Below are 17936 nucleotides of genomic sequence, written 5' to 3'. Positions count from 1 at the left end.
GTGTTTTGCTGAAAACCAGCACATATGGGTACACGGGCATTTCAGAAAACATCGTGCTAACTGCTCTGCCAGTACAAATCCCTACCCCCGATTTTGTGGTGTGACCACAGCCTTTTCAAACCTCTTTGTGGTAAAGGGTGAAGAAGACCACACTTTGAGTGGGTACATTTTCTAGTTATCATAATAGAGCATGATTTTGGTTTGCAGAAATAAAAACCCTACAATGGATCATTCATGTTATAATAACCCAAAACTTAGCTTTAAAAAAAATAAAAGGTACTAAGAGGAACTGTCTACAAACTGATCAGCTCTGTACTAATGCCACTTATGCACCACAGGAAGTCTTCTGAAAGACCACAAACCAGAGGTGAGATGAGTGATGCTTAGGCCTTGGCTTGACCACTTGTGCAGGGATGAATTTTAACCTCTGGTACCAGTCCTCAGCATTGGTGCTCATTTTATTGTTATAACAAGATAAATTTCCATTAAACTTCCAGGGGAAAAAAAAAATTACATTTGATTTTGTCTGTCTCCTGGCTTTCAAATTTGCCTCTGATGTTTTTCCTTTTCCCAGAATAGCAAATTCACAGAAAGGAAAAAATTTGAAAGATGTGGAAACTATCTGTGCTAGTGCAAGGAAATTAATTAAATTGTAGTTTTGCAGTCTCAAAGTGGCTTTAGTTTGGAGAAATGCATTTGAAATTAAAAAATTGTCACAAAAATATTTATAATGCAATTATAAACTGAAATCTGGCCAGCTTTTATTGTTGGGAAAACCGGAAAGGAAATAATTTTAAAAAATGCTATTCTTCTTTTCTGGTGGCTGTTATTATTTTATTCTTCTTATTGTTGCTGCCGTTATTACATCCTTTGCCGAGCTCCGAAGCTGGGATCCCAATTGTTTCACAGGCGCTGATTCATTCTCATGCTGCCCCACAAGGTGCCTGCTCCTGCCTGCAGCTCCCGAGTCTGGTCTCACGTGGTTTTCTCAATGCCAATCAAACCCAAAACTTCTTAAGATGGTTTGATATGTTCGAGTCCCTCACAGTGATATGACTGAGTAGCTGCATAAGGCACCAAGATTGCTACATCTTCTTAGTTCCTTACGCTCTGTCTTCTCTGTTCCTTTGAGTGACTGTTCTGGCAATTATCTGTTTTGAACAATGGCATTGTCTTCCAAAATGGCAAAGGGACACCCCGAGCAACAGAGCCTAATGCTGCAAGAAAGACAGGAGAGCACCACTGCCTACTCTATGGCTGTTATGACCTGTGTATGCTATCATCTGATGAGCGTTACTGTCTTGGGGTAATAACAACAGGGCACGTGCCTCTCCCAGCCTCTGCACTGCCTGAAAGGTCACTGGAGCTAGGGGAAGGACCCCCATTGGCTGCAGAGGGCTTCCAGACAGGCCCCTCGCAATAAAGAAGTGAGGGTGGAAGACAGCCGTCCGAGTCCATTTGATAGAATGCGTTAAAACGTGCAAAAGCAGCAGGTAGAAATGAAATCGGGCTGATGGAAGTTGCTCTCAAGACCACTCGACCCTTGCAGCTTTGCATTAGTATGAAACCACCTTCCCTTGGGAGAGGAGGAGGCCAAGGGAGGAAAAAGCCGAGAACAAAGAGGGAAGAGGAGAGACAGACCGAGAGACAAAGGCAGGAAGGGAACAGACACTCCAGGAGCAGCGAGGGGACCCTGGAAACCAGCGGGGTGGGAGTGGGAAAGGGCAGCCGTGCAGCAGCAACACTGAGGACTGCAAGGAGGGGATGTGGGAAGTGGAAACAATATCAGAAAAGAAAAATAGGACAATGAAATGCAGCAGGAGAGAAAAGAAAGAGCCTGGGGGACTAGGGTTGGGCAGAAGTTGGCGGAGAAGAAACTGGAGCTGGGCAGCTGATTGGAGATAGCAGGCAGGAGCGTGGAATAAGTGAAGAGGGCACAAAAGGGGCAGAAGGAAACAAAAAAAGTGATGATAAGGCTCCGGAAGGAACTGGGTCATGGCAAGAAAAAATAGTCAAAATGCTAAGTACAGAGCAGAAAGGATGGGAGTGGCAAAGGGGAGTAGAAGTAACAGAAGTAAGGGATCAGAAAAGTGAAGCTGAAGGGGCAGGAGGAGGGGGCGAAGGTCCCAGAGCAGAAAGCAGCTGATGAAAAGGGAGAGAAACGGTCAGCAGGGCAGCTGTAAAGCCAGGAGATAGGCAGGAGGAGTGAAAGCACAATAAAGAAAAAGGGGTAAAAAAACTGGGATGGAACAAAGTGGGCACTGGTTTTGCAGGACACTTGCCTCACTTCTGCACTGCCACTGATACTCTTTTGTAGCTCTGTTTCTTCACAGTTCATCTGCCAGGACCTCACAGTACATCTGTCCTACTAAAAAGAAGTGAAGACAACGATGGGCCCTGTTCGCTAATCCAAGCGATGTGTCCCCCCATCGACATGGTCACATTCAAATGGCTGCCTAGGGACAAGAGCTGGGGAGCACCGTGGCACTGAGCTCCCTACAGACAAACTGGGACTGGCCAGGCTAGATGCCTGTTCCATGTTGCCTGGCTGGGTCTGCCTCATCCCACAGAGTGTGTTGCACTTGTGCCAAAAGCCCAGGCATGAGTTGCCCTCTCTAGGTGGAAAATGAGAAGGGGAAAGAAAAAGACAAGAAAGTCCAATGTATGACTGCATGGATCATGAAGAACAGCTGCTGATGGAGGAGTGTATCAGAGATGTCGGATTCAGCGTGGGGTGAAAGCCAGATTTCCTTTATTTGCTATAGACTGAGCTTTCACTGCCAAACACAACCCTCAGGCTGCAGCATCTCTTGCTAGAGGAAAATCCATCAGTGGCAGAGCTGAGGCAGATAGGAGAGAGAGGAAGAAGTGGAGAATGGGAGATTGGGAGAGGAAAGGAGAGGAGAGAACAGGACAGGACAGGATGGGACAGGAGCTCAGCACTGTCACAAACACAGGGCAAAGGAAAGCAATGTGGGGAAAAGGAGGGTGGCTTGTGGCTATCAACGGCAGCACTGCCATGGTTCAGGAAGGAGGATGAGAAGGAGGTCAGGAAGAAGCAGGGAGGAAACTGGACAGGTAGGGTAACACAAGCTTGTTACCATGCTTTTTCCATGGCTGTGAACCCTAGATAGATGGCTGGATGAAACCATTTGGAGAGCTGACACCAGTCTTCTACTAGAGGATGCACGTCTAAAAATCCAAAAGAAAAGGCAGGGGTGAATCCTCCTGCTTATGCTCCACTGTTGTCTCCTACATGACCTGTGCTTTGAGGAGGCTTTCCTGCCTGCCCCAGGCTGCCCTGCTTAATTTGCCAGTGCTGCCTGCCCAGCGCTGCATTGTCCCAGGCCCCAGCCTGGCACCGTGCTCTTCTCAGGCTGGTCCCCTCTTGATGGCTGTGCAGATTTTGAAAGAAGAACTGTCTCTGACTCTGCACCCCTGTGCTTGCCCTTCCCTCTCTGGCAGCTGGCAGGGCCTGCCTCGCGGCTGCCCGCTAGGTGGGCCCTGGCGCATCCCAAGATGACAAGTCCCCCACTTTCCACCAGATTCTCGTTCTTGAGAGACTCCTGCTTCACGCCAAGCTCTCGGGCACACAGCCATGGGAATACAGAGAGCCTCGAGGAAGACCATTAGCATCGCACCAGTCTGCCCGCATCCGAAACGGCAGCACCCAAGAGGCACCTGGGCACACCAAAGCATTGGCGGGTCGATGAGAAGCGGTACCCGAAGGGTGGCAGCAAGACGCGCAGCATCCCTCCCCTGCCGTCCGCTTCCCGCGTGGAGTCCCCGGCGAGCAGGGAGCCAGGGGACCCCCAAGCGCCCGGCCGCGGGGTGTCCCGCCCCGCCGCGGACCGCCCTGCGGGGGCGGGCTGGGTGCCCCCACGGGGCGGTCCGCGTCGGGGCGGTACCCACGGGGCGGGGCGGGCTGCTCCGGGCCGAGCCCGCCCGGGTGCAGTCCCCGCTCCGCGCCACGCCGCCGCGCAGTCCCCGCGCCGCTCCGTGGGCCGCCGGAGCCGCACGTCGGGCCGCCCTCCTCTTCCTCCCCACAGCCGCCGCCTCTCGCTATGAATGCACGCCGGGCCCTGCTCTCCGCCGCCTTGCTCGCCAGCCTCCTCTGGGATTTACCTTGCTGCCTCCCGGCTTCCCTCCCCGCCGCCTCGGAGCTCGCCGCCTCCTCCAAGGGCGGACGGGGCCGCAGGGTGCCGCGGTCCCCACGGGAGACCCGCCCGCGGCAAGGGGGACACGCCGCGGGCCGGGCGCTCCCACGGGCGGAACCCCACGAGTACATGCTGTCTCTGTTCAGGACTTACTCCATCGCGGAGAAACTGGGCATCAACGCCAGCTTTTTCCAGTCGTCCAAGTCCGCCAACACCATCACTAGTTTTGTAGACAGGGGACGAGGTAAGTTCTGACGCTCCCCGCGCCCCCTCGCCCCTCACCGTCCCCCGGGGCTGCGGGCGCCCCTTCCCGCGGCGCTGCGCGGTGCGATGCTGCCGTGCCGCGGAGCCTGGCGCTGGGGGGGGATCGGTCACTGGTGCTTCCGCGCTCCCCCCACCCCCCACCCCGCCCCGGTATTGCAGAAAAGTGGATCTTTCGGTAAATTGAGGATCGCGTTGTTTTCTTTTCAAGCCAGCTGCGAAACCCGGACCGCAGCAGCCGTAAGTGCTGCGTGCGGGAAACACGCGTGTTCCTCCCCGAATCGTCACGGGGTGGTGGGCAACACGCCCCAGCTTTGCAGGCGCGTTTCGGGTGTCAATGCAACCTTGGGGGGGGGGGGGGGGACCACAAAAAAGGAAAAAAAACCCAACCGAAAACACACCCACAAGCCTCCCTTTGGTTTCTTCCCGCTTGCCGGGGAAAAGCTCGCTCTTACCGCCGCGGCTGTAAGGCCAATAGAAAGTTCAAACTGACCGAGGGCAAACCTCTGCTGCTTGGGGCTGCTCTCGCCTAGGGTCGCTTCACCGGGGTTACCTGGAGGAGCACCGGCCCCGTTTGAAAGCGCCGGGGCGCCGCCGGCTCCGCTTGCGGGAGGCAGCCCCAAGCTCAGGTAACTCCCGGCGCCGGGGCTCGGCGCGGGGCGGCCCGGGCTCGCCGTCCGCTGCGGGGCCGGTCCTCACCCACCCCGGGCCGGGCCCCGGGGCTGCCCGGCGGCGGGGAGCGCGGCGGACGGGCCCGCGGCAGCGCCCGGGGCCAGCCGGGCCCCAGCCCTTGCCCCCGCTCTCCCGGGGCGGCACCGGCGCCGCGGGGCTCCTGGGACCCCGCGGCGACCCGCAGACCCGGCCGGGGCCCTGGTTTGCTTCTCGCTCGTTGTTTTACCCCTCGTACCCGAGGCAGTGGGATGGAGGTTTCTCGGCGATTTCCCTTCCCTCAAAACGCCCCGTTATTTAAAATTATTTTTATTTGTCGTTACCCTGGTTTCTGAGCCGTTAAGGACAGAGCAGTTAACAGGTTCTTAATGAAGGTTGTGCATTCTTTCCTTCTCCCCTCCCAGATCTGAAGATCCTCCCCTCCGCCCGCGCCCCCCCCCCCCCCCCCCCCCCCCCCCCCACCGCGCGGGACCCTGCCCGTGTACCTGCCGGCGGCTGGCAGCGGCCCCCCGCCGCTGCCGGGAGTGGGGCGAGCACGCCGACCTCCCCGCTTCCCACCCGTTTTAGGGCAAAATGCCGCGCCGGGAAAACCCCACGGCTTCCTCCTGGAGCTACGGGAGCCGCTCGGTCCCCAACCCGCACCCCAGCCGCAACCCCAACCAGCCCCCCGCCGCCGCCGCCGCCCCGAGCCGGCAGCCGCTCCTCCCCCGCGGCACCCACGGCGCAGCCCCTTGCCCCATCGCCGCCCCCGGCTCGGGGGTCCTCCCCCGCGGGGGGGGTTGGCGGGGCTCTTCCCCTCCCTCCCCGGTGCCCGTCGCGCCCCTCGGGGCTCGGGAGGGTGCGTGGAAGCGCCCAGGCGTTTCCGAGGGGAGAAGGGACGCGGGGTTTTGCTTTCCACCTTCGCCTTACGGGGGTTGTTTTCTTCGTCGCCGTTCGAAGGGGGGGGGGGGGGGGGGCGGGGAAGAGGACCCGCTTTATATGAAATACGGGTTCGAAAAGTTCAGCCGTTTAGCAAGGAGCCTGCCCGCTTTCCCGCCGGAGAGGGAACGGGGTGCTAATTCTGCGAGCCGCGGGGAAACAGAGCCGCGCTCAAGATCATCTTATTCTTGATAACCAGAAGAAAGACAGTTAATTTAACAAATTTAGCTCATCTCGCTGCATGGGAGATTCTACTCCGGGGGAAGTGATTTGCTAACAGGAGTCCTGGTTTGATTAAGGAAAAGCTCACTTTTCCCCATTGATTTTGATTTGATGTGTCACAGGCTGTGACCTTCTGCTGGACCTTCTGAGGGTTGCTTAGCATCAAGCCACTGATTGGAGTATTTCAACTCAGTGATCTAATTGAGTGTTCATGTCATAACATATCAAATATTGTCTAGTCTCCCATAATGAAGCGGACCAGCCAATGGCACATCACCAAAAAACTTCAAGAGAGCTTCCGTTCCTCTGAAGTGGTAGCTATTTTACTGCCCACCTCCCCCGTGGGCTCCTAGCCCAGTTAATTGGCGAGCTGGAGTTGTGCTGATGATGAACAGTCTTTGCTCAGTGAAAGCGGGGGGGGGGGGGGGAGGTTCTGTCAATTCATTTGCGGACAATATAGCCGCCCAAATTGACCCAATTAGATGGGCTGCTCTTCACCTAAGCGGCAGCTCTGGGGGAGACGGCGGTGGCCGTCCCTCCTGCCCGCAACGGCATCCTTCATCGCAAGATTTGGGGGGGGCAGCAGCCCAGAAAGGAGCTCGAAGCAGCTTTTAGTCCTGCCGAGAAATGCCCTCCCCGCACGGCGTGGGCTGCGGTGCTGCGTGCCCGTGAAAGCCCCCCGCCAGCAGGGCAGCTCGGCTTGGCTCCTGCCCGCAGCAGCCCCGAAGCCAGCCCGCCCCCCGCCCTGCGCAGCTGAGCGGGGCACAGCGCTGCGGTGCGGACACCCGGCCACCGCTCCTCTTCGCCTCGATTCCTACCTTCCCGCTTGAAGCTAATAAGATCGCTTTCGGGGTAGCTCGGGAGGGAGGAAAGCCACACTACTGCCTTATATATATACATACATACATAAACACACACACCCGCGGTAGAAAAAGAGCGCAGAAAGAGGGGAAAGGGTTTGCTATTCCCTTCTCCACCCCCTCCCGCCCCCCACTCGCTCCCCCTTGTTACGGTCGCAAGATCAGACAGGACCTAGCTGAATGCAGGAAAATTACTGTTGGCACATGAAGTAACTCATTAAAACGCAGATGGTGCTCTCGCTGGCCTCGGGACCCCCAGCATTGGAGCTCCACAGTAAGGCAGGACAATTAGGAGCTGCAAGGAGTCCACCAGGCAGGGGGAAGAGAGAGAGAGAGAGCGAGAGAGCGGGAGGGAGCTTGAGAAGGGAGCTATAAACAAGCAAATCCACAGCCAGCGATAAAGGCGGCACGGCTCGGAACAAACCGAAAACAAAAAAGAGATAGCCGGGGTGCGAGGGAGCGCGATTTTCAAAGAGATCTCCCGTGGGAAGGGAATGCCACAAGGGCCGGCTGCCGCGGGTTCACCTCGCTTTTCCCTTCTGCGGCTGCAGCGTTGCCCGCAGCCGCGGCACCGCGGCCGGGCTCGGGCGTGCGAACTGCTGAGCTCCGCGCCTAAGGGACGGGGAAATCGGAATGGATCGAGACCGTCTCCTGTTTCTCTCCCCGTTTTCTTTGTGCAGTTTTGTGTCCCAGTTGAGAGGCAGCCGCTTCAAATGGGCAGGGGTCCGACCGTCGTTGTTTTGCTCTTGCCATTAGGGTCGGGAGGGGGGTGAAAGAAAGGGAGCAGGACGAAAGGGGGATCCCGTGTGCAGAAACTGGAAATGGCCCGGCTGTGCATGTGGCAGAAGAAAAAGCGTAAATCCCACTTGAGGTTCATCTAGTGCAACATGTTTATGCAAAACAGCGGGTTTCTGGGTGGACCGAAAGCTGCAATATAGCGTAATCTGCGCAGCGCCTTTGCCCAGGCAGTGTTATCGTTGGCAGAAGGAAAATGAAATATAAGCAGGGAAGTATTTTAATGGGGAAGGAGGGAATTCACAACTGTTAATTATTTGGTGACCTTGTATTCGATTTGTTTGAGCCCCCTATAAAAACACTAATGCAGACCAGACGGCCGCAGCGCGGCAGCGAGCAGCCGCTTCTCATCGCCGCCGTGCGCCCGGGGAAGGAGCGGGCGGCCCGGCCCGGCCCGGCCCGGCCTGCGCGCCCGCGGAGCCGGAGTGCGGGGGCAGGCGGTGCGGAGCGGGCTGCGGTGCAGAGCGGGCTGCGGCACCGCGCTGCCTGCGCCTGGGGGTGCTTGCGGGCTTGGTTTGTTGCCCCCCGCGCTGCGGGAGGGAGCGGAGCGGGGCCGGGGCGCGGGCGGAGCAGGCAGCGGCCGTCCCCTCGGAAGCCGCTGCCGCGCCGCTCCGCTCTCCCCGTTGAAAATCATTTGGGTTTTTTTTATTTGCATTTTTTTTGTTTGTTTCTTTGTGGGAAGGCGCGGGGCTTTGCGCGCAGCAGCGCGAGGGGATGGGGAGGGCGGTCTGGGGCAAGCAGAGCCCGCAAGCGCTGGGACACGCAGCTCCCGTGGCCGCTCCGCGGCACAGGTAGCTTGGCGGCGCGCTGCGCGGTCGCGGAGCCGCCCTGCTAACGGGCAGGCGTAATTAAAGCCTTTCAAGCCATTACGGTGGCTCATTTCGGACCCGAACCTGATTTTTCAATTTGTAATTTTTAAATCCAGGAGCTCTCCCCCCCCCCCTCCTCCCGCGGGGTTTACTAAGAGGTTTCATTTTATTTTTTTTTTATATTTATTTATTTTTATTTGAGGACGGTAGGACCGAGCTCTGCGCTTCGGAGCTGTTTATTTCCCATCGCCCTCGGGGCGATGCTGTGCAGCAGACTGGGCTGGCCCCAACAGGGAACCGAGCGGTCCCCGGGGAGAAAAACCGGGGCAGTCCGGGGCCAGCCCGGCGCTTGGGCACGACAGGGGGACGCCTCGTTCTCCTCATTTTGCTCCCCGGTTCGTAGTCCTATAGCAAAAAAGCCGCCGATCGTAGAAATGCTGCTTTCCTTGCGATTTCAGGGCAGGCTAGAGCCGAGACTGGGCGTCCTTCCGTGCCTGGTCTGGTTTATGAGCGAAACGGGACGTTTCAGTCCTTGCTGGCTGTGGCCAGGTCTGTATGTTGTGCTGCTGTATCCCGGCGCTTCAACATATATCGCCCAGAAATACCCTCCGAACCGCCCCATCGCTCCTTTTCTTAGCTCCGAACGCTGGGAATAATTCAGTCCGATTTTCTCAACACGAATAATTTCGAAGGAATCATTTCTCCTCGATCGAAGTAGTTCGGGTGGCGAAAGCGCCGCAAACGGGGAGAGGGAAGGGGGCTCGGTTAATGCCTGTTACAGCAGGTAGAAGGCCCCCCAGGAAGCCCCCCTCCTCCTTGGAGCATCTCCCGGGGCGATACCGACAGACGAGGGTCCCGGAGCCCCGCGGGATGCCCCGCGGCCGTCGGGTGGTCCCCCTGCGCCCAAGGGCCGAGCGTCGCCCGTGGGAACCGGGGAGGTGGCGGGCAGCTGGACGGGGGCGGGCAGCCTTCCCGGCGCAGGTACGGTACAACCCTGATCAAAGGTTTATCGCAGCCAGGTGCCTCCCCGCTCCGGGGGGGTGGGGGGTGGGGGGTGGGGGGAAGGGAAATAGAAACAGCCCTCCATCGGCTTCGCTGGGGTTTTGGCAGGATTGGGATCTCGTCCGAGGAAGGTGTGGTCTCTCCCGGTTACTCGATAGCGAAGCGAACGAAACATTTAAATCTAATCACCCGGTGTAATAAAAAACCACGGCGAGGCAGGCGCTGGGATATGCGGAATTGAAACCCGGAGAAATACCACACATGGAGAGCCGGCCCCTTGCTTCCACAGCTCGGGTAATGCTCCGAAAGAAATACCTGTCAGCCTTGCGACTCTGCAGACAACGTGTGGGCAGCCCCGCGCAATTAGGGGGGATATATGTTTTAATTTCCAGATTATTGTTGAGCAAGCGCCTGCAAAGGGTCTTTAAACTGCAAATGTGCTTTTGGTTTGCGAATTTAAATATGGCTTGAAAGAGAATTTGGGAATGGGAAAATACTTCTTGAATGTGGTTTGGGTATAATTTGCAGTGATGTAAAGTTAAGATCTGAGCCCTGATGAGTTGGCTGGGAGCCCGGTACCTGATCTGCCATGAAAAGGGAAACTTTGTGTAGCCTGCGTTAACCCCCGGCTCGCCTTAAAGCCCAGGCTGCCGGCGAGAAAGTGAAGCTGGGCAGCGGGAGAGGCAACACAGGGAGTTAAAGCAAGAGTCCCAACCCCAGCATTCATTTAACCTTGGAGATGATAAAACCTCCGCCACAGCATAGCGGAGAAAGGCGGCGGGGGGGAGGCGGCAAGGCCCCGGCGCAGCCCCGTCCCTTCCCATCCCGCCCCGGCTGCCCCGCCGGAACGCGGGGCACGCCGGCTGCCCGGCCGCTTTGGGAAGGGCAGAGCGGAGCGGGGCTGCTCTCGTTCCCCACCGCTGGCACAGCTGAATCTCCTCCCTTCTTCTCCCCCTCCTCCCTGCTCCCGATATACTATCTTCGCCCGAAAAAAATAAACAACGGAGAATCGAAATAAAACTAATACTTACTGCGTAACTAACATTCATCTAAATTAACGTTACAAATACAAACACACTTCTGCGCTGCGTTTTCTGCACTGTAGCTTTGCCCAGCCCGGATGGATGCGAGATGACTTTGCTGCTGTCTCCAAATATTTCGGTAACGGGAATAACGGTAACGTCAGCCTGGACCGGCCCGGGGAAGAGGCAGATGTGGGGCTGGCTGTTAGAAACCCCGTCTTTCCCCCCAGCCGCAACCTGGGCTTAAAGGAAAACTGGAGAGGACAAGCCCCGATCCGTGTGTGCTCCTCATACGGAGGGACGGGGACAGCCAGGGTGTCCCCACGCCGTAGCTACTGCCGCTCTTTGTGTGCTGGGAAGGCGGTAGCTTGTCTCGAACAAAGGGTCCCCAAACCAGACCCGTCTCCCCCCGGTTTGTGGAGGCTCCGGCGGTACCGCTTCCCCTCCCCGCCCTCCGCCGCTTTTCCCACCCTTTCGACTGCGCTGGGAGCGAGCCAGTCCTGGTTTAGGATTATGTATTCATCTGGAATTATTAGGTTACAAGAGTGAATAAATAGCGTTTATCTGATCGGATTCAAAGCTGCTTATTTGAAACAACCGGCAGCTCTGCCCCTTTCGGGGAGAGGAGCGGCAGCCGGCAGCTGCATCAGCCACGGGGAGTTTTCCAGCGCAGAGTCGGTGCTGCCTAAGCCCGGCTCGGAGACCCGCTTGCCCGGGGGGCACATTTCTCTGCCACTCGGCCGTGTCCCCCAGCCTGCCATGCCCGCCAGCCAGCCAGAGCGGCCGTGCAACGCGTTCGACCTCCGCCAAGCAGGAGCTTCAAAGGATGCTGCTGGGGAGCGCGTTTTAGGCGCCCCCCCGAGCAAGCCACTCACACCCGCAGGAACGGAGCTGGCTTCCCTCCCGCCCCCGCCGCATGGCAGGGTCTGCGGAGCCTTTATAAACCGCTTTCAGCAGCGGGGATCCGTAGGGAATTCCGCCTCTCCCCTCTTCCCTCCCGTTCAACACGCACGCCTGGATGTCACCCCCGAAGGGGCCGATTGCCCGCGCCGCGGCCGCCCGCCTGCGGGGGTGGGCGGGGGGGCGGCTCCCGGGGGCGGGGGCGAGCAGCGCGCTGTCACCTCTGTGTCCCCCCACCTCCCGGGAAACGGCTGCCCCCTCTTCCTCCGAAAGCCCGGGCGGCATGGCAGCGCTACCTGCTCCTGCACCACGGCAGGGACGCGGGGGCCCCCAAGGCCAGGGCACCGGCCAGGAATCGGACGGGGAGGAGGTGGGAGTCTGTGCTGCGGAGGGACAGCGGGCTGGAAGCAGCGCTACCCCTCCACTCCATCGCGACAGGGAGTACCAAACAGGGACGATCATTTTCCTTTGAAACCAAGCCTGACACCGCCAACAACAACACCCCAAGCAGAGAGATGGCTTCAAAGCTGAGCTGTGCCCAGGCCCGGCCCTGCGCACACCCTAAAGCCGGGGTGGGTAGGGGCAGGGGAAGGCGCTGAGCTGGTTTTCTCGATGGTAGCTGGAGCCGGTGGAAGGCGGGAGGCAGCTCGGCAGGGCCAGGAGACCCCTCTGCGCCGTGTCGGAGGATGCCAGGGCATCTGGCAGATGCTGGGCCCAGGGAAAGCCAAAGGAGAGGAAGAGAAGGAGAAGGCGGAAGGGGATTCTCCTGTTCTTTGCCCAAGGGATGCATGTCCCCTCCTGTCTGAAGCCCCCAGTTCTGCCCGAGACCCACTTGAATGGCCCCAGAGCTCTCCTGAGTTGCTGGACATTCCTTCTCCCGCAACCCAGGTGCACCTCAGCCCCCGGCCCTGCCCGCCCAAACCCGTGAAAGGGAGAAAAACCACCCCCAAATCCACAAGCAATCCATGGGCCACATCCTGCCCCGTCCTTGAAGCGCTGCCGACACCGTCCAGCGCCTCTGTAGGCAGCTCCCGCTGGATTTCATTTTTTGTTTCAGCACCTCGATAGAGCAGCTGTTGTCGTCACCTGGGGCTGTGACGGCATTTGTCGGGCTGTGTGTGTGTTTTTTGCAGACTTTCCTCTCTCCCCCCTCCCCGCCCCGAGAAGGATGCGCGGCCGTGCGGGCTGCCCCTCGCTCCCTTCTGCGAGCTCCTCGCTGCGGGAAGGAGCAGCCTCCCCGCGGGGAAACCGCCGAGCCTGAAGCGGGAGGCGGGGTCCGGGATGCAGCAGCCCGAGGTCCAAATTCCCCGGGATGCCTGAAGGGTCTGACCATTTTAGCACCGCGCCCCCCCAGCGCGCAGCGCGGCCAGGGCGGGGGCGGCCCCGGCCTGTGAGCTCCCCTTGCCCGGCCGACCTGCCGTGCCACGCCGCGGCCAGGCGGGGGCCCAGGGCCGTGCCCCGGCCCCCCCGCCCCGGGGGCAGGGCAGGAGCGCAGTGCCCGGCGGGCACTCAGCTCCGCAGCCGCGGGTGGGCGGCGGGGCCTCCCACGGCGGCTCCCGGCGGGGCAGGAGGGATGCGCTGGCCGTCCACAGGCGCCGCCGTGGGCTCCTATGCCTGGCTGCGGGGCAGGTCTTTTTCCCAGCATTTCCCTCTGTCCCTGCTGCACTCCACGCTCCACCTCCATGTCGGCGTCTGGAGGAACGCGCGGCGACGCGGGGCGACCTTCGAGTACACTAATCCGCACCGATTAACGGCACGTTAATCCGCATTGATTTTTACATTGCCGTGGCGCGCCTGAGGGTCTCGGTTTGCATAAATCATCCCCTGCCCCTCTTGCCCCCCAGGAGGTTCCCCCAGACCTGTCAGGTAGAGCCAAGGTTGTGAAATACACTGATTAGGAATCGCAATGACCTTTGATATCAATAAATAACGGAGCTGTGTATTTCTTTAGTCTCTGTTTCTACCCCTGGAGCGGGCTGAGCTTGGAAAAGCGACGAGGGGCTGCTGAACAGAGGCTCCAGTGACACTTTTACTATTGAAATCTACACAAGCTTTACTAGCTTCTGGGGAAACCCAGGGGCTTTGGGAATTTTTGTATTTGCTGGGTTGTAAACATTTTATTGGAAAGCAGCTCAGGGGAATCTGGTTTGCTTTCTGCGCTGCACTTCGTACATCAATGTGTCAAAAAAGAAGTCCAGGTTTTTCTCTTGGAGGAGAATATAGACGTGTAGATGTATGCGCAATGTACACGAGCACACAAGCACTGCCAGTCCCGCGCTGCCGGCAGGGCTGTAGGGCAGGGGATGTGCTGGAGCAGGGGCTGTCTGGTGCGAGAGAACAGAGTCCTGCCTGGTGCGGGTCCTCCCATAGTTCCTCTCTTTCCTCTCCCTCTTCTTCTTGCTCTTCTTCTTCTTCTATTCTCCCTTTCCCTTTCCCTTTCCCTTTCCCTTCCCTCCCCTCCCCTCTCCTACCCTTCTCCCCGCCCTGCCCCGGGCCCAGCCCGGTCCCGGTCCCGGTGCGGGGGCGGCCCGGAGGGCCCTGCCCGGGCAGCCGGCAGCCCTGGCCGCCCTTCCCCGCCTCGGAACCCTCTCGGCAGATCCCCCTGAGCGCAACTGACTGTAATTATTTTTTATCTCGCAGACGATCTCTCGCCCGCTCCCTTGAGGCGGCAGCAGTACGTGTTTGATGTGTCGACCCTCTCGGAGACGGAGGAGCTGGTGGGGGCCGAGCTGCGGCTGTTCCGCCGGGCCCCCCGCGGCCGCCCGCCGCCCGCCGCCCCGCTGCACATGCAGCTCTTCCCCTGCCTCTCGCCGCGGCCGCTGGACTCCCGCGCCCTGGACCCGCGGGCGGCCCCGGCCGCCGGCTGGGAGGTCTTCGACGTGCGGCAGGGCCTGCGGGAGCGGCGGCCCTGGAGGCGGCTGTGCCTGGAGCTGCGCGCCTCGGCGGGCCGCGGGCCGCCGCGCTGGCAGGACCTGCGGGGCCTGGGCTTCGGGCGCCGGACGCGGCCGCCGCAGGAGCGGGCGCTGCTGGTGGTCTTCACCCGCGCCCGGCGGCGGAGCCTCCTCGGGGAGCTGCGCGCCGAGCTGGGCGCCCCGCCGCCGCCCGCCGCCCGCCGCCCGCCGCCCCGGCGCCAGCGGCGCACCGCCTTCGCCAGCCGGCACGGCAAGCGGCACGGCAAGAAGTCCCGCCTGCGCTGCAGCAAGAAGCCGCTGCACGTCAACTTCAAGGAGCTGGGCTGGGACGACTGGATTATCGCCCCGCTGGAGTACGAGGCCCACCACTGCGAGGGGGTCTGCGACTTCCCGCTGCGCTCCCACCTGGAGCCCACGAACCACGCCATCATCCAGACCCTCATGAACTCCATGGACCCCGGCTCCACGCCGCCCAGCTGCTGCGTCCCCACCAAATTGACTCCCATCAGCATCCTCTACATCGACGCGGGCAACAACGTGGTGTACAAGCAGTACGAGGACATGGTGGTGGAGTCCTGCGGCTGCAGGTAGCGGGCGCGACGCCCCTCGGCGGCAGCCGGAGCTGCGTCAGGCGGAGGATGCGCCGGCGGCGGCGGGGCCCGCCCGGAGCGCGGCTGGGGCGGAGGGGCCCGGCGGGGCTCGACGGGGCGGCGGGGGCCGGGGACGGGCGAGCGGGCGGGGCGGGCGGCGAGGGCCCGCCGGGTCCCGACCCCGCTCCCCTTCCCTGCCCCGCGGTTGATCTGGCGGTCGGTGCCCCCGCCCCCCGCCAAAGGTGACGGCAATTCACCGGGTGCAAACGGAGCCGGGGCAGGGAGGGAGCAGGCTCGGCTCCGGCTCGGAGGTCGCTCTCAAGGGGGCCGCTGCGTTCCTGCCCTCTCTCTTCCACATTCCTGCAAGCTTACCGGCCAGAAATAGCCTGCGGCCCCCCATCCCTAAAGGAAAAAAAAAAAAAAAGAGAGCGAGGAAAAAAAAAAAAAGATAATTGCTCAAAATTGTAATTACCAGTTAGGTTTCATTTTAAGACAGCAGCGAAAAACTGTGAAGAGCGAAGTGTTACGGCAAAGCGCAACCTGGGGGGTTGGGGAAGGAAACTCCTTGGGATGGCACGGACGGTGCGAGGATGCTGTGGCCAGACCTTTAGATAGCTCGAGCTCGGCGGCCCCCGCGACCTGCAGCAGTATTATACGCAAATGTGCTGGAAAAAGGCGTTTTGTGTAAGATTCCTGTTTCTTTCCCACCTTTGGTCTCAGCTGTGGCTTCACCTGAGGGAAGTGCACTTCGAAGCACGCCTAGCCCTTTCTTAATGTAACTATGTTGCTCATAGTTTCAGGCTTTTCCCCGCTGATTTCTAGAATTGTTGGCTTATCTGGTTTCACAGAGCTACAAACTGGCGGAAAAAAAAATTTAAAAAAGAGAAGAGAATAATAATATAAAATGCTAATAAAAAGACTCGACCAGGAGCAATAATTTAAAATGCACATTTTGCTTTGGATGCACTGTTGTTCATATAAAAGTTGTAAATATTTGTTTATTTAAACAGACTGAAAAGTGCAAAATGGAGATGAACAACATGCATTTCTTTTTTTTAATGTACAAAACATTATATGCACTCGAAATGTTATAATTTCTAATATTTTTAAAAGTTTATATTTGAGTTGTACAGAATTAAGCATTAATTAGATATTTCATCCTTACTTATCATTTCCTTAAGATATTATTACAAGATTTAAATTCTGTGCTAATAATGGAGAAAAGAACTTTTTTTTTTTATTGTCTACCTCACTATAATGCAAGTATTTACAACTCTAAAGTTATCTGAGGTAAATTAATATTCAGAGCATTTTTACAATACACCTTTACTGGACGATACTACAACTATTACTGTATTATTAAACGTTTTTTTTTCCCAAAAAGCCAGCTTGCTTTTTATATGTTCTATTATTTAGTTAAGTAATTCTGAGTTCTCAAGTAAACATTGGCTCCAGTTCTAAAATGCTGCAGAGCTGAGTTGGAGCGAGTGCCACTTTAAGGTGCACCTAAAGCCATTCCTCCTAGCTGAAGACTTTTTGTACCCTTACAAGATCTTTAGTTTCATCTGTGGTGTATGCCGGTGGCATAAAGCTGCGTTATGTTTTCATGCGTTTTATGCGATGATTACTGTAAGTGGGAGAATGCGTTAAGGGGAAAAATTCAGGCAAACCTTTGTAAATCTCATCTGTACTGGGCACATTTATATACACTGTATGATGGTGATGAGCTAAAGGCAATGAATGTTTTATAAATGATATTTATTTTGATACAATGGGTAATATATTTATTAAATATTTCCTGGCTGTCTCTTAGATAATGAAGACCTATTCAATGAGTAGCTCTTTCAGTAAGAGAAGGATCCCCCTCCTCTCTCGCAGCGAGGCGTGCAGATAAGGTGGTGGCAGGCAGCGTGGGGGCTGTGAGCTCCGCTCTCGGAAAAAAAGAAGCAAGGCTCATCTTATATGCAGAAGGGCTGAAATAGCTGCTCACCTGGTGGAATGTGTTTGAAAACAAGGTTCTTTTGATGGGAAGTGGAATTTTTTCACCATATCACAAGATCTGATCACACATGTTTTTCTCTGGCCAACTTTCACCCCCTCGGACTGGTGCTTGAACAAAGGAGTGCAGAATCGGGCTCAAGTGTTTGAATAGCAACAGCTGAGAGACCTGTTGAGGAGTCAAGCCTTAGAGTTGGTACAGCTGCCAGAGGAATATTTCTTTTTAGTACTTAATAGTGTTTCAAGTTAATGACTAATAGTAGATTTGGAAATCGCAGCTTTAAAAAGAGCTTTAGTTTTAAAGCCGGGTTCACTGTTTGCAGCTCTGAACGGTGTGAACTTCCATTGCTGCTCCGACCACACCGGTTCAGTCTTCTGCTGTGTATCAAGCTCTCGCTGTCTTTGGGAAGGGAAGCACTGGCAAATGATGCCCAACAGGCTGCAGTAGGCTCTCTGAGGAAAGGTAATTGAGGTAGCGCAAGATGCCGTCAACTGGAAATGAACACGTACAAATCTGAAATGTCACAAAATTCACAGACAGCGAAGGCTGAATGAATCATCTCTTTATTCTGCTGTCTAGCGAGCGAATGAATTATCATGTGTACACACAATGCCTTGGCTAAAACCGTACACTGAAATTTTCAATGCAATTTCCTTTCTGTGTAAAAACCAGTATGGCTTCTGTTGCAAGCCCGTGCATCGCACGTGTGGTAGCAAGCTGTACTGCCCTGAGCTGTCCCTTCTGCTCCACCTCGGGCTTGGCTTTGGGGAGCTTCACCAGACAAAGTTCAACTGTGAGAGGCCTAAGAAATCTGTTCTCA

The 17936-nt window shown here is 57.3% G+C and overlaps 1 protein-coding gene across 1 annotated transcript; it reads left to right on the top strand.

Annotated features, from left to right (window-relative positions):
• Nucleotides 1-3981: 3981 nt before the first annotated feature.
• GDF6 (growth differentiation factor 6) lies at nt 3982-16909 on the top strand. Its single transcript, XM_040588865.1, has 2 exons — nt 3982-4401; nt 14256-16909. Exons 1-2 carry the CDS (start codon nt 4065-4067, stop codon nt 15116-15118), a joined length of 1200 nt encoding a protein of 399 aa, XP_040444799.1. The 5' UTR covers nt 3982-4064; the 3' UTR covers nt 15119-16909.
• The last annotated feature ends 1027 nt before the right edge of the window (nt 16910-17936 follow it).

The sequence above is a fragment of the Falco naumanni genome, chromosome 3, assembly GCF_017639655.2.
Source record: "Falco naumanni isolate bFalNau1 chromosome 3, bFalNau1.pat, whole genome shotgun sequence".
In the NCBI taxonomy this organism is placed as follows: domain Eukaryota; kingdom Metazoa; phylum Chordata; class Aves; order Falconiformes; family Falconidae; genus Falco; species Falco naumanni.
This window is presented reverse-complemented; position numbering and strand designations above follow the sequence as displayed.

Bases quoted from the DNA above. Each gene is read 5' to 3' on its own strand.
- GDF6 (XM_040588865.1), top strand. From the start codon at position 4,065: ATGAATGCACGCCGGGCCCTGCTCTCCGCCGCCTTGCTCGCCAGCCTC. The intron at 4,402-14,255 runs GTAAGTTCTGAC...TTTATCTCGCAG, and splicing joins TTTTGTAGACAGGGGACGAG to ACGATCTCTCGCCCGCTCCC.